Consider the following 14,971-nt stretch of genomic DNA (forward strand, 5'->3'; position numbering starts at 1 on the left):
AGAACAATAAAATAAAAGTTAGTAAGTCATGAAAAATAGAGAAGAGATATAGTGAAACACAAACCACATCTACCGCTGCCTTATTTTTCTCCTTAATCTCTAAATTGATGATCTATGTTTGTATGAATATGCACAAATACAAATGTGATATTTTATGGTTTTTGTCTTTTTTGCTTCCTATCGTCATTTCATTGACTTTAGGTGTTTTTCTTGCATGAAAATTATGAAAGCGACGAAGTTGACGACGAATGTGTAACGCTGTAGGTTCAAAATATTATAGATAGTCAACTACTTATGTGATTTCTTTATTTGTAAAAAACAAAATATTGTAGCCTAGACAGTAAAATAAAACAAATTAACATGAAGAAAAAATTTAGATATGAACTAATATCACTAGATTAGACAGATCCCTTAAAGACACAACTTTTAAATCATTTAACTAATTTCTTAATCTTACTATTGGTTGAAATATTTAACTTCGTTTGAGTAACATGAGTTTAGAGTTGAGATTTAGACATATTAGTCCAATATGGAAACTCAAAATTAAACAGGGCTTGTTAAAGCCTATTGTTTAAATTGCTCGTCCTTGTTTTCGTCAGATGTTTGCTAAGTAATCGAGCCACGAATTGGTAAAATGGAATTCGACTAATTGATTGTGCAGTTTGAAATTTCGATCATCTGGTCACAAATTTGGCATCAAGCGACAATAACTAGGTAATAGGTTTCAAAGTTCTCAATCAATTTGAATTTTGATATTAGAAAAGTTAGGATAGAAGTCTAAATCTTATGTCTACTAAAGGGCGATTTTTCAACAAACTATAGAATTAAAATGGATATAATTTCAAATCATAAATATGGAGCAACTTTTATTTTGTTTTGAGCTATTTTAAGAGTGACGATGTATCTCACTATTGGTTAGTTTGTCATGGAAGTATGTACATAGTGTATAGTGGCCAATTAAGTCCACCGCCCACTATATGGTTGATGTCAAGTCAACAGATATGGGCACAGATGAATGTGATTTATGTTTGTTGAAATTTCACATTATGGTCAAACTAAAAATATTAATCTTCTGTTTATATATAAAAAGGTGTTCCCTCCTAAGTTTTGATTAGGAAGTTATTCATCCATTACATGAACATAAACATATAAGGCCATTGGCAGAGGTGAATTCCTTAGCCAAAATGAGTTTAGGAGGCTCATAGCACCAACAAATTCAGATAAAATTGAATGTTAGGTGTCACGTGACAACACGAGGTTGAAAGTATATTTCAGTATAATTTGCTACCCTAAATAACATTATATGTTATTACGAAAGGATATTATACAAATTTTAATTAAGACATTAACAAATAACAATATCGAATATCTAAATACTACTTGGACATCGTCACACCCAAATATATTTTGTAAATGTATTTCGTTACATTATTTTCTTATGTATCAAAGAATTATTATAATAACATTTTCGCAAATATATCTAAAGTTAAATGATAAGACAATATGTGATTTTTTTGGCAAACAAATAAATGAAAAATGTATCTATATATGTATCAGCTCGGGATTCTACATAGCTTCAACTGTCTCCTTCCTCGCCTGGATAGGTTTGTCACTAGTTTCTGCCAACGGGTTTGATCCATTTCTCGATTCAGCTTGTACGAAAGGTTAAAATTTGCTAAAGGCTATATTTACGAAATAATTCGTATTCATCCTATTCCTCCATTTGCCACATGACAATTTAGTAAATTTTGCATTTGACACAGTGATGTTGCTTCAGTGCTGCTGTTTTCGAGGGATTCACAAGGGAATGGTCTCAGTTCACCCTTCGCCTCGTTGAAGGAGCTCATTTTTGGACCTTGATCGTCCTTGTTGTGACATCTACTGGGGGCCGTTGATGAGATAGTCAAACTACTTTCGCGACTTTCAGATACGCCAAGATTGAAAGTACACCCTCGACAAACAAAAGCTCCCGAGTATTTGATGGACCGACCAATTTTATGGATGAAATTTAGAAAGTAAATTATTAACCAAATCCTCCAAATTGCCCAGATTCAAAGGATCCAAATAGCAGAAATTAATAGAGAGCATTACAGATAACTTGAAACTGACTAAAACAAATTAGAAAGCTAAAACATGATTGAAATTGGCCTAAACATATCAGTTCTTCTTCTTCTCGTTCTTCTCCTTCTCGTACTTCTACTTCATCTCATTCTCTTTGGCTTCCTTTTCTTCGTAGTATAGTTGCTTCAATCTTTCTAAGACATGCTCTTTCGTCTGCTTCTCCTTCTTTGGACATGGGTCGAGGAAGTTGCATGGATCATCTCCATGCTTGTAGTTGCCACAGTAGTTGCAAAACTCCTTGTCGCTGTTGCTCTCGACGCCGCGAGTCTTCTTCCAGTGAGTTTTGATCGGCTGTGCACTATTGCATTTGAGTTTGAGTGGGCAATCCAGTTTTTTGCACTTGTATCTCCCTTGTTTGAACTTTTTCTCCATGGATCTCCTTGGCAGCAGTCACAGAGAAGGTGGAAGAAGGAAATTTTGCCGCTGAGGTACCTAGAGCATCCATTTCTCTCAATTCTGAAATTTGGAAATTTTGATTCTAATGAAATGTGGGGGTTGGCGGTGGGTGTATGTAAACACAATATTATGATAGTTGGCATGTTTCCCTCGGGAATGCCCAAGTCATGCTTGTATTTTACTTCATAAAAAAAAATTAAAAAGATTTATAAATTATATAGGGGCATGTTAGGGTGCCACCACTCCTTAAAATAACATCATACCACCATTCCTAGCCAATCATTTGTACACGTGGACGAATAATAAGCTGCCATGTGGCAAAAAAAAATATATATGAAAAAGACGGCCAGCAATTCGTTGTTCTTTATCCAGCAATTTTTCTTGTCCAGCAATATCCGACACACTATACAGATTGTTGTGTAGTATTTTTAATATTGCTGTGTAGTGTTTATAATATTAATGTATAAGTGGTGTCACGGTGTCATTTTAAGAGGGATTGCATTTTAACACAAACCTTATAGTACTATCTTAAATAAAAGAATAATTTTTAAAATGTGTATAAATATAGACAACAATATATTAGATGTTCTAATTAAAACCTAATTATGACATGATATAGCCTGACATATAGAACTCAATGAAAATTCTAACTAAATAAAAAAATACAATTCTATATTTTTATATGATTAAAAGACCAAATTCTAAAATTTAATAAACGCCCAAACTAAAATCTTAAAGTGACGCTTCCACAAATATAATCCAGCGCACTGAAGAAGAGAAAGTAACAAATTTGACTTAGAAAATGGCGGTTGCTTGTGTGTCCCTTCCACTTTTACACCTTGAACAAGGTACCCTATTGTGTGTCTCCCTTCTAGTTTTACGCCTTGAACAAGGTACCCTATTGTCATTTTCTATATAGTTTTGCTTTTTAATTCGATTCTATAATATGATTGTGCTTGTATATTTATATTACTAATATAATAGCATATCACCTAATGCAATACAACATGATAAGGAATTGGATTTAATAAGAATACAAATAGCTTCGATAGCTAGTATAGCCGCTGCTTATTGCAATACAAAATGATTAGGCAATACAACATGATTAGACATTAGCTGCTTATTGCCATTTTCTATTAGTTTTGCTTTTAATTGCCATGATTGTATATTTATGTTATAACATGATTAGACATTAGATTTAATAAGAATACAGATAGCTAGTATATAATTAACATTTATAAATTTATGTCAGGTGACATTAATTTTATATAATTACTTGTTTACTTGTGAAATATGACAAATATAAGCAAACATGATGTGAGTTACTAAATGCAAGTGAAGAGGCCCCCCTAATAAGAGAGTTAATTTTGATGGAACACATTTTCTAATCTTAAATCATAATACATTTTCTTATTTTAAATCTCACCATTTCATTACATGCTTTGTATCAGAAACATGTTAAGGGGAAGTATCGTTCCTACTATGCCACCAAGCCACACCCATGCATTCTTGATGTGCCGTCCACACCCATTATCAGTCTCCGCCAAGAAGAAGGCGGAGAAACCCCTTAAGCAAAAACTGTACCAAAAGAAACACATATGTAAACACAATATTATGATAGTTGGCATATTTCCTTCGGGAATGCCCAAGTCATGCTTGTATTTTACTTTATGTTTTTTTAAATTCCATTCATTGATTCATAATTTTTTTTTAAAAAGATTTATAAATTATAGTACTATCTTAAATAAAAGAATAATTTTAAAAATGTATATAAATATAGACAACAATATATTAGATGTCCTAATTAAAACCTAATTAAGACATGATATAGCCTGACTTATAAAACTCAATGAAAATTCTAACTAAATAAAAAGAAATACAATTCTATATTTCTATATGATTAACCTAGGTAGCGAAAATAACCTAGGTAGCGAATTATACCGAAATGTACTTCCAACCCCATGCTGTCACGTGACACGTAACATGCAATATTATAAACACAAACATACATTAGGTCATTTCGGTATAATTCACATGAAACGTTCACCCTGCAATCTGCATTTCATTTTCATTTGAATTTGAGAATATGAGAAGCAAATGAATGCTCTAGGGAGAAGAAGTATTTTAACGACTTCTCCTTGCCCTATATGGAAATCGAGAAGGCTCCATTTCCACCACCAACTTTAAGCAAACCTAAAAAAAAAGTAACCACAGTCAGTTGTTTAATTTTGTTAAAAGTAGACTTCATCTACTCAGAGAATTGATCATCTTCTTCTTCAATTTCAAGTTAGAAATAAAAAATAAAATGCAGAGAACACGTTTTATACTACACATAATAGTTATTACCTTACCCTAATATACATTGCGAATCAAAGAAATAACAAAAAAGAATATATGTTTCAAACATACTTTTTATTTTCTTTGATTCGCAATGTATATTTTGGGTAAGGTAATAACTATTGTGTGTAGTATAAAACATGTTCTATACATTTCATTTTTTTATTTCTAACTTGAATTGGAGAAGAAAATGATTAATTCATCTTTTTAAAACTTCATCTTTCGTCTCTTTCTTCTGCAGTGGACATGGATTCAGGAAATTGCAAGGATCGTCTGAATCCTTGTAATTTCCACAGTGCGGGCAAAAGTCAGAGTCGTTGTTGCTCATGACCCCATGAAATTTCTTCCAGTGGATTTTTATCGGACGGGCGCTGTGGCATCGGAGGTAGAGTGAACACTCCAAGTTCTTGCACTTGTATCTCCCATGGTTGATCTTTTTTTTCCATATGTTTCTCGTCGGCAGCCTTGACGGAGAAAGAGGAGGTGGAAGAAGAAGGAAGTCGTTTTTTATAAAAAAATTAAACAACTAACTATGGTTATTTTTTTTAGGTTTGCTTAAAGTTGGTGGTGGAAATGGAGATCCATTTCCATACAGGTCAAGGAGAAGCTATTGTAATGGATTCATCTGCTTCTCCTATTCTCAAGTTCAAATGAAAATGAAATCCAGATTGCAGGGTGAACGTTTTATAATACAGAATAGTTATTACCATTACCCCTAAATATTCATTTGCGAATTATACCGAAATGACCTAATGTATGTTTGTGTTTATAATATTGCATGTTACATATCACGTGGCAGCACGAGGTTGGAAGTATATTTCGGTATAATTCGTTACCTAGGTCATTTCGGTATAATTCCTCACCACTATCTTCGCCTTTGTTCAATACAGAAGAACTATAAAACATTGTCAAAATTTCCAAATGGTGTCATTTATTATCACATATTTATGTAAAGTATAGAACGTGTTCTCTGCATTTCATTTTTTATTTCTAACAAATTGGAGAAGAAGATGATCAATTCTCTAGGTAGAAGAAGTCCCTTCTTCTTTTTTTACAAAATTAAACAGCTAACTATGGTTACTTTTTTTTAAGGTTTGCTTAAAATCGGTGGTGGAAATTGAGCCTTCTCCATTTCCATACAGGCCAAAGAGAAGCCGTTGAAATACTTCTTCTACCCAGAGCATTCATTTGCTTCTCCTATTCTCAAGTTCAAATGAAAATATCCTTAGTTTGGAGAACTTAGTTATTTCTTTTAAATTCCTATTAATTTATCTGTAAAAAAAATCAAATTATTATAATAAAATCTCCTGTGGGTGTGTGTTTATATTTTTGTGAATTACTATAATTTTCATTTAAATTATAATTTTTGATTAATTTTAATAACTTTTGAATAATGCGAATTACTAGATCATAATTTTAGTACTACGTACAATTTACAATTATTCTGATGTGGGATAGGTTTGTACTCAATAATAACATACATTATTCTTAAGTATTACTCCACTAACAATTATCATAAATTTGTACTACGATGGTTTAATTTTGAATCAACTACTCCTTCTGTTCCTTGTTAATAAAAATATTTCTTTTCGGTATGAAGTTTAAGAATAATATTCCACATAAATGACTTGGCTACAGTAGAATAACACAAAAAGGAATACGATTCTGCTACATATGGACTGAGGGAATAATATTTTTTTAATAATAATTTTTCGTCTCTCTAGATGTGAACTCACAATTATATATTCTTAATCTTATCTGGCATCATAATAAGTTGGGTTTTATATGACCAGTATGAAATCTAGTAGGAATCGCATCATAAGAACTTGGGGTTTTATTAGACTAGTATGAAATCTAGGAAGAAGTGAAACCAATATCTATTAATAATGTGGGTTTGAATATTTTCTGTGCAGGCGCGTGTCATGAAATTGAAATTTGTTGAAATTGGTCGGTTATATAGTACTTCAATTCTTTGTTACTCCCTCCGTCTCAATTCTTATGCTTGTAAAAAATTGTTTTATTTTATTATTGTTTATCCTTTTTATTCCTTTTACTATTTTCTTTGTTACTATTTGTTGGTCTACTAGACTACTAGTGATTTCGGATACGGAAGAACTTGACTTGTGACAAACAAAATTAAAATAAAAACATAGGGGATCTATATTGAAGATCTATCTACTTTCGACCAGTATAATACTCCTAGATTGGTTAAAAATTACAAATCAAATTATTATTTTTATATAAATTGATTAATTTTAAACATGTTATCATTTTTTATTTTAAATATTCAATTCCTTTTATTAATCTACATTAAGGTTAAAAACTCAAATTAAATTTTCCTTGTACGTGTGATTTTTTCCTACCTACTGGAAATTGGGCAATCGCGAAAAGGAGTACTACTTTTCAACTTTCCAGTATAAAAGCAACCTTCAACTCATATCAGTCAAATCTTTTGAGTGACTAACTTATAGTATGATATCACTTAATTCATATCACGTTCATATAGGTCAAACTAAGTGTAGAAAGAATCCCAAAAGTTCAATAGCGATTACACGCACTGTCTCTCTCTCGAAACATTATGGGACTTGTATTCTTTAATAAAAAGAGAGTGAAGCTTCCTTTGAACATTTAAGGTCGACGATTTTTAAATGATATTCCAGACAGAAAACGTTTTTGTTAAGATTTTCATATTTAAGTTCGTCCTAAACTTAATACTCCTACATAGGAGTTGGTTGAAAATTTCTCATCCAACCCAAACTAATTCAACTTTTTAATAAAACACTAATTTTTTCTATCTCATCCATTACCATCAATATAATCTCAATCCAACTTACTAAAATATAAATGAACTTGTATTATTTTTACATACAAATGAATATAAATTTTAAAAGTCGTATCATGGTGGACTCAAACTCAAGACCTTTGGGCTCAAGCATTTACCATTTACCACTATGTCCACTCACACACACACTGTAAACAACCTTTTTGTTTGTCATATTGTCGTTTGAAACACATTCCACTCATTTGGATTCTACTCCGATCCTGTCGCGAACAACCATGACAAAAAAAATGTATTCATATTTATTTTTGGAGGAATTGTAGACTATATATGCTAACATGATAAGTTATGTTTCGCACGAACACATAAGTTTTTATTATCGGAAACGAACCTACTGTGCGTGAGCGTGTGAGTGTACGTTTACCAAAATAGGCCAAATATACTTTTATACGCTATAGGGTAAAATGAGAAGAGGGAATATTATTTCATAGTAGTGACTAAAGTTTGTATGTGTGAGGATTTAACATTTGCAATCGGATCCTTAACAGTATAGTAATCGGGCCTTTTGATGACCCAAGTAGGTTGCCAAGTTTAGTCTAAATGATTTTATTGGGCCGCCTTGTTGAGCACTAAATTCGGCCCACACGCAAATTTCACGATACACTTTAATGATTAAAATAATAATTGCACAATACGTAGCACATAATAGCACATTGAGCTTGCTCATGCAAATGTATGAAAGCTAAATCGATTTTTAAATGGTCTTCGTATTATTAAAATCCTCATTTTCTTAAATGAATTAAAACAAAGAAAAATTTATCTAAAAATGACGATTCTGCATATGATCATAATTCTCCAAATATAAAAAAATCTGAATTTAATTTTGTAATAACAGCCCTTAGTGAGGAAGCTTTGAAAGGCTGATGGTGTGAAAAAAGCCAATATTAATTATGGAAAAAAGTAAAGGCTCTGAAGTCGCCCATCATACTCCATCACGACTTAGAGAGTAACCAACTAAGAAAAACATGAATTTTGCGAATGAACCCCCTTTTACTCCTATAAATATTTCAAAATAACAATCCTACCTTCTGCAAAGAAAATGTCAGAATGAATCTAAACACCATATTTCCCCTATTCCTACTATACATCTTCCCTTTCATTCTACATCTTCAACCAACACAAGGAAAAAGCCTACTTCTTCAAACTCTTGAAAGAAACAATGCCATAAACTCATCATCCCCATGGCTTGCAAGACTGAATAACCCGCGGCCGCCGTCCGGGTGCTGGCGGCAGCCGTGGGTGTGCGGGCAGGGGCAGCCCCCGGGAGTCCGGGTTCTGTGCTGCCAGAACAGATGCGTGGACGTGACGTATGACATCAACAACTGCGGGCAATGCGGGAGACGGTGCCGTTTCACAAGTCAATGCTGCAGGGGACGATGCGTCAACACAAACAGAAACCGCAACCACTGTGGGAAGTGCGACAACAGATGCGGGTTTCGGAGGCGCTGCTTGTATGGAATGTGTGGTTATGCTCAGCCTGATCCTCCCCACCGGCCGCCTCGCCCTCGCCCTCCTCACCGGCCGCCTCGCCCTCGCCCTCCTCACCGGCCGCCTCGCCCTCATGACCCTCGTAGCGGTGGGAAGCATCGCCCTCCGTCTGCAGCCGCGGGTTGAAGATAAGCTTCTCGTTGCCTTTGAGAATTCGTCTGGTTTCAGTATCCATTCTGCTTGTTTGAATTTATGTTCATACTCAAAACTTAATGGTGTGCTTCTGTATTTTCTGCCTTTGCAATTTGGTGGTATCAAATTATGTTATTGAACTTAATGGTATTGTTGATTAGTAAATTAAATGTGTGGTAGCTCAAGTTGAGATGTTATCTGGGTAGTGATTAAAATGTTATTGCTGATAATATGTTGTATATTCTCTCCATCCCATAAAAATAGAGAATTATAGGATGATATGAGTTTTAATACGAAATTACTAGTATAGTATGAAAGAGAAAGATCAAAGAATTTAAGTTGCGTTAGTGGAAAGTAAGACCGATCTTATTAGTAGTATAATGTGTGATAAGAAAAAGTATTCAAAACAGAAAATTGACTAATTTTATGGGGCGGACTAAAATGACAAAATGAGACAAATTTTTGAGGACAAATGGATCGGAGTATTTGCGCGCAATAACATCTAAAAGTCTAACCAAATTAAGTCTTTTTCGTTTCCACAAGCCGTTGTTATATTAGACCAGACCACGCACATGCCAGTGATGCCACACCCCTAGCCCCTAAGTTGATCCATATGGTTCATATCCATAGACAACTCACTATCGCTTGAACCTTCAATAAGACTGTTTCATGTAGTAATTCTGATAAGTCGTTAATATTTTTAAAATTTAACTGAGAGTTGGAGAAGGATTCGCAATACCAAACTTATTGAAATATCACATTATAATTCAATCGATATGGGATGTCACTTTATGCTTGCGCAATTTTCATGCAGGCCGGCAGTATGTATGTACAATTACATAGTAACAAATTAAATGATCCTCAATCAATGCGTATCTGAAGGGTGTTAACACTTTTCTGATCACCCTTTAACATACACTTATTAGCCACCACACAACAATAAATTTTGATAGTAACACTTTCTCTCAGCCTTTTTAACAAAACAATACCCCCCACCTCTTACCTCTACTCATTGAAGGAGCTCTTCTAGCAAATTGTCGTCATAGTACTCGAACTCGATAACTTGTCTCCCACGATCATCTTTCCTCGTCGAATCCGAGGAGGAGGCGAAATGCGAGGAGCTGCTGGGCAAGTTATACTCATGGGGGAAATTGAGGATCGCCAAGTGACCTCTCATGGAATAGGCGGTGGTGTCGTAGGCTCTGGCAGCCTCCTCCGCGGTGTTGAATGTCCCTAGCCATACTCTGGCGCCTTGATTGGCAGAGTCTCGTATCTCGGCGGCGTACTTTCCTGACGGCCGCTTCCTAACGCCTCTATACTTGATTTCTTTGCTGTGACTGTCCATGATGGTTAGTTACGTTATATTTGGTCTGTGTTTGTGTGCACTAAACCTGAAGTGATGTGGCAATTTATATGTGTTGGAATGTTCTACTTGGACAATCGTGTGGCCGAGATGTAATGCCACGTGGATAGAAGCTTCCATTTTGGAACAATTGACTTGGTATGCAATGCATCTGGGCTGGTCATTGTGGTGGCTTTGGATAAATCAGACTTGACTCTTTTCTATGCCAAACAAAATTGTGAGATAGAGGCGCACGTGATGAATTATTCCAAAAAATGGTCCAAATTGGTGAGCAGTAAGTTTAGTGACGTCTTATTTTAATTGTGCCAAATTAATATTAGTGACACTAAGTACTGAAACGAGGACTTGTCTTTTTAAAAAACTACTAGTATGAAACTATAATACCCTCTGTTAGACTGTTCTAGTTCTATAGTAATTTATAGGGCTAATATACAAAACTATAAGTTATTAAAAGTCTTTAACTTCAATTTTGAATGTGCTCAATACATGATTTTTTTGTATGTAGCCAATTTTCACCAAACTGAATTTTCATCGAATTGAATTCAAGGTGACATGTAGAAATCTCCAAAATGATATCATCTTAATTAATCTAAGTGACATGCCATAATATCATAATATAATTAATATCTAATAGTAATGGAGGCATAATAATGAAGACAAAACTTTTCGGCACGGAGATTAAGAAAAATTGTGTTAGGTGAGTTAAGTAAAGAGAGAATAAAGTGGAAAATTAAAAAGGTAGAGGGATGAAGATAGAAAAAAGTAAGAGAGAGTAAAGTAGGTGTGGAAAAATGTGTTGACTTTTACTAAAAAGGGAAATGACTCTATTACTATGGAACGAACGGAAATGGAAAAACACCTCTATTACTATGGAACGGAAGGAGTAGATCGAAATGATGTTGCTTCGTTATAGACATCTTATTCTCTCTTACTTTTACACATTATTTTTAAACTCTGTGCTGAAAAGTAATATTTTAGTTAAAAAAAATGGTGAAAATAGTTTTGAACTTGGGCCTACCTACTCTTTTTTTCAAAGAGTAGTCAAACTATTCAAAATACTATTGGTCAATTCGGGATCCATCTTTTGACCAAAGCCATGAGAATTGTGTTAGAGACTCCCAAATTGGCAAATTTAATCAGAAATTGGCAAATGAGCATTTTTCCTGATAAAAAACTTTTACAAGCAATTTTTTTCAAACCTGGGGTTTCTAATTTGAATTTGGTTATTGAAAACGGATGGTTGATTCTTGATTGTTGTCATGATAACCATAAAGACCCTATAAATTCCCTATAAATTTATTAATTATTACCTCTGTACTCAAAAAATAGAAACTTTTAAAACACGAGTTTTAATGCATAATTGGTAAAGTGAGAAAAAAATGATTGATAAAATAAGAGAGATGAAAAGAAAAAAAAGGTAATATAAGAGAGAAGAGGAGAAAAAATAATGAAAGTAGTGTCAGCAAATTGTTGAATCCACGTCCTAGAATAAAATTATTCTAGAGTTTCTATATTTTTGTGCGACGACTCAAAATGAAATAGTTTCTATTTTTAAGGACCGGAAGTAATACATACGGTATTGTTGTGATTGGAGCTGGCTTCGAATGTGAAACAAGATCACAGAGAAGAATTGGAGTGCGAAGAATCGAGAGAGATTTCTTATTGATTGAATCGGAGCTCAAAGAGAGAGATTACAAATTGGGGAAATTCTGTTTTCAACTAACTAAAATATCAACGGCTACTTGATCTAACGGCTCAGATTAAAACGCCAAACTAAAGAGCCTTGAATGGCGACATGCCAATGCTCACGTTGACGCTACAATTCATGGCGAGCTCTGCCCATGGCAAATAATCAAACCACTTTTTTGGCTGTTCGAATGTGAATGCTCTGAGGTACTGCTCGAGGGCGCGGTTGGTCACCTCCGTCTGCCCGTCCGTTTGCGGGTGATAAGCCGTTGTAAACTGCAGCTTAGTCCCACTCAGTGACAGCAGCTCCGTCCCAAAATCACTCATAAAAATGGCATCGCGATCCGAGAGCAACCTCTCCGGGAAGCCGTGTAACTTGACCACGGTATTGACGAACAACTTAGCTACCTTGGCAGCATCGAAACCTGGTCGTAAAGGCCCAAAGTGGGCATATTTGGAAAGACGGTCCACGACCACCATAATTGCGGTGTACCCATAAGATGAAGGCAAGCCCACAATAAAATCCATGGAGGCAGCCGACCACACCGTGTCGGGGATTGGAAGTGGTTGTAGAAGGCCGAACGGTTTATCTGTGATATATTTCGTCGCCTGGCAGACGGCGCAAGCCGCGACGAAGCGACGGACGTCAGCCCTCATCCCAGGCCAATAGAAAGAGGCGGCCACCCTCGCAAAGGTGCGTTTTTCTCCCGGGTGGACAGCGGTTTTCGCGCTGTGAGATTCCTCCAAAATATCGGTGCGGACGGATGAATCGCGACTGAGATAGAGTCGGTGCTTAAAAAATAGGATTCCATCCGCCACCGAGACATGTATAGGGGCTGTACCAGCAGTCACAGCTTGGTGCAGGCGCATCAGATCAGGAAGTTTTTCATTCTCGACCTTGATCGTTGCCATAATAGCAGGCAGTGGTCGTGCGTACATAGTGACCAACGCAGCCTCATCCGCTTGGGGATCGGGGTCACGGCAGGAGAGCGCGTCAGCGACCCGGTTGGATGCCCCTGATTTATATTCGATCCGAAACTTGAATCCCATGAGTTTCCGGATGTAAAATTGTTGGTCCGGTGTCTGCACAATCTGAGACAAAAGGTCCTTCAAACTTCGTTGATCGCTTCGGATAATGAACTCGCGCCCCAACAAATATTGGCGCCACTTTTGTACGGATTCCACGATCGCGACATTTGGAAACTACCTCTTTGTGGTAGGTTGACGCTATGCGACATTTGGGCCCCAATTTTTTGCTAAAGAAAGCCAATGGGTGACCGTGTTGGAGCAGCACCGCTCCGATGCCGAAGTCGGAAGCATCCGTTTCAATAGTAAATGGAGCTTCGAAGTCGGGTAGGCGCAACACTGGTGCCTCGGTCATGGCCCGCTTGAGGGCGGCGAAACTCTCCTCCGCTGCCGGAGTCTACTGAAAACCTTCCTTACGCAGCAAATCAGTGAGGGGGGCAGCGATGAGTGAATAGTGCTTGACGAAACGGCGGTAGTAGCCGGTCAAACCAAGGAACCCTCTCAACTGCTTGACCGTGGTGGGCGTTGGCCAAGCCGTCATTGCCTCAATCTTTGCTTGATCGGCCCTAAGTTCCCCTACTGATATGATATGACCGAGGTAGTCGATCGTTCCCACGCCGAATGCACATTTCGAGCCTTTGATGTAGAATGAATTGAGCTGCAAAATACCAAGGACCTGCTCCAAATGGGTAGCGTGCTCGACCATCGTGGAGCTATAGACGAGTATATCATCGAAGAATACGATCACGAATCGTCACAGAAAAGGCTTGAAAATACTGTTCATCGCAGCTTGGAAGGTTGACGGAGCATTCGTCAGCCCGAACGGCATGACGAGGAACTCGAAATGCCCGTCGTGTGTGCGGAACGCCGTCTTATGCACATCCGCCATATTCATACGGATTTAATGATATCCTGAGCGCAGGTCAAGTTTAGAAAATACCCGCGCCTTGTTGAGCTCGTCAAACAGCTCATCCGACTTCGGAATAGGGAAGCGGTCCGGGGTTGTAGCTGCATTTAATGCCCTATAGTCGACACAAAATCGGAAGGACCCATCCTTTTTTCGCACCAAGAGGACAGGTGAGGAAAACGGACTGGTACTCGGTTGGATGACGTCTTGAGAAAGCATCTCTTGCACCTGCTTTTCGATCTCTGTTTTCTGAAAATAAGGGTATCTGTACGGCTTCACATTGATTGGACGTGTACCCTCCGGTAAGTGAATTCTGTGATCCCACTGCCTCGGTAGGGGAAGAGTAGTCGGGATAGAAAAAACAGAGTCGAATGCGTCGAGGACAGCCGCAATACAGGGGTCAGGAGTGGGTTCCCCTTGAATGGCCTCAGAGGGCCTAGACGGAGTGGGCGCCGGGATGATTTCAAAGACCGCACAGTCAGGTTCCTGTCCAATGAGCGAAAATAGATTATTGTATGAGATCTGCCGTGGGGTTGTACTCTCTGCCTTCAAGAAGACCTGTTGGTTTCCCCATTCAAACTGCATGGTCAGATTGTGATAATTTTTGGTAACATCGCCCAATTCCTGCAGCCACTGGACGCCCAGGATGACGTCCGGCCCTTCCACCTGTAGTATA

General features: G+C 36.8%; 1 protein-coding gene across 1 annotated transcript; it reads right to left on the minus strand.

Annotated features, from left to right (window-relative positions):
- Positions 1-10,038: 10,038 nt before the first annotated feature.
- LOC125197558 (ethylene-responsive transcription factor ERF095-like) lies at positions 10,039-10,674 on the minus strand. Its single transcript, XM_048096325.1, has one exon. The coding sequence runs from the start codon at positions 10,656-10,658 to the stop codon at positions 10,323-10,325; it is 336 nt and encodes a 111-aa protein (XP_047952282.1). The 5' UTR covers positions 10,659-10,674; the 3' UTR covers positions 10,039-10,322.
- Positions 10,675-14,971: the final 4,297 nt, after the last annotated feature.

The sequence above is a fragment of the Salvia hispanica genome, chromosome 6, assembly GCF_023119035.1.
Source record: "Salvia hispanica cultivar TCC Black 2014 chromosome 6, UniMelb_Shisp_WGS_1.0, whole genome shotgun sequence".
Classification (NCBI taxonomy): domain Eukaryota; kingdom Viridiplantae; phylum Streptophyta; class Magnoliopsida; order Lamiales; family Lamiaceae; genus Salvia; species Salvia hispanica.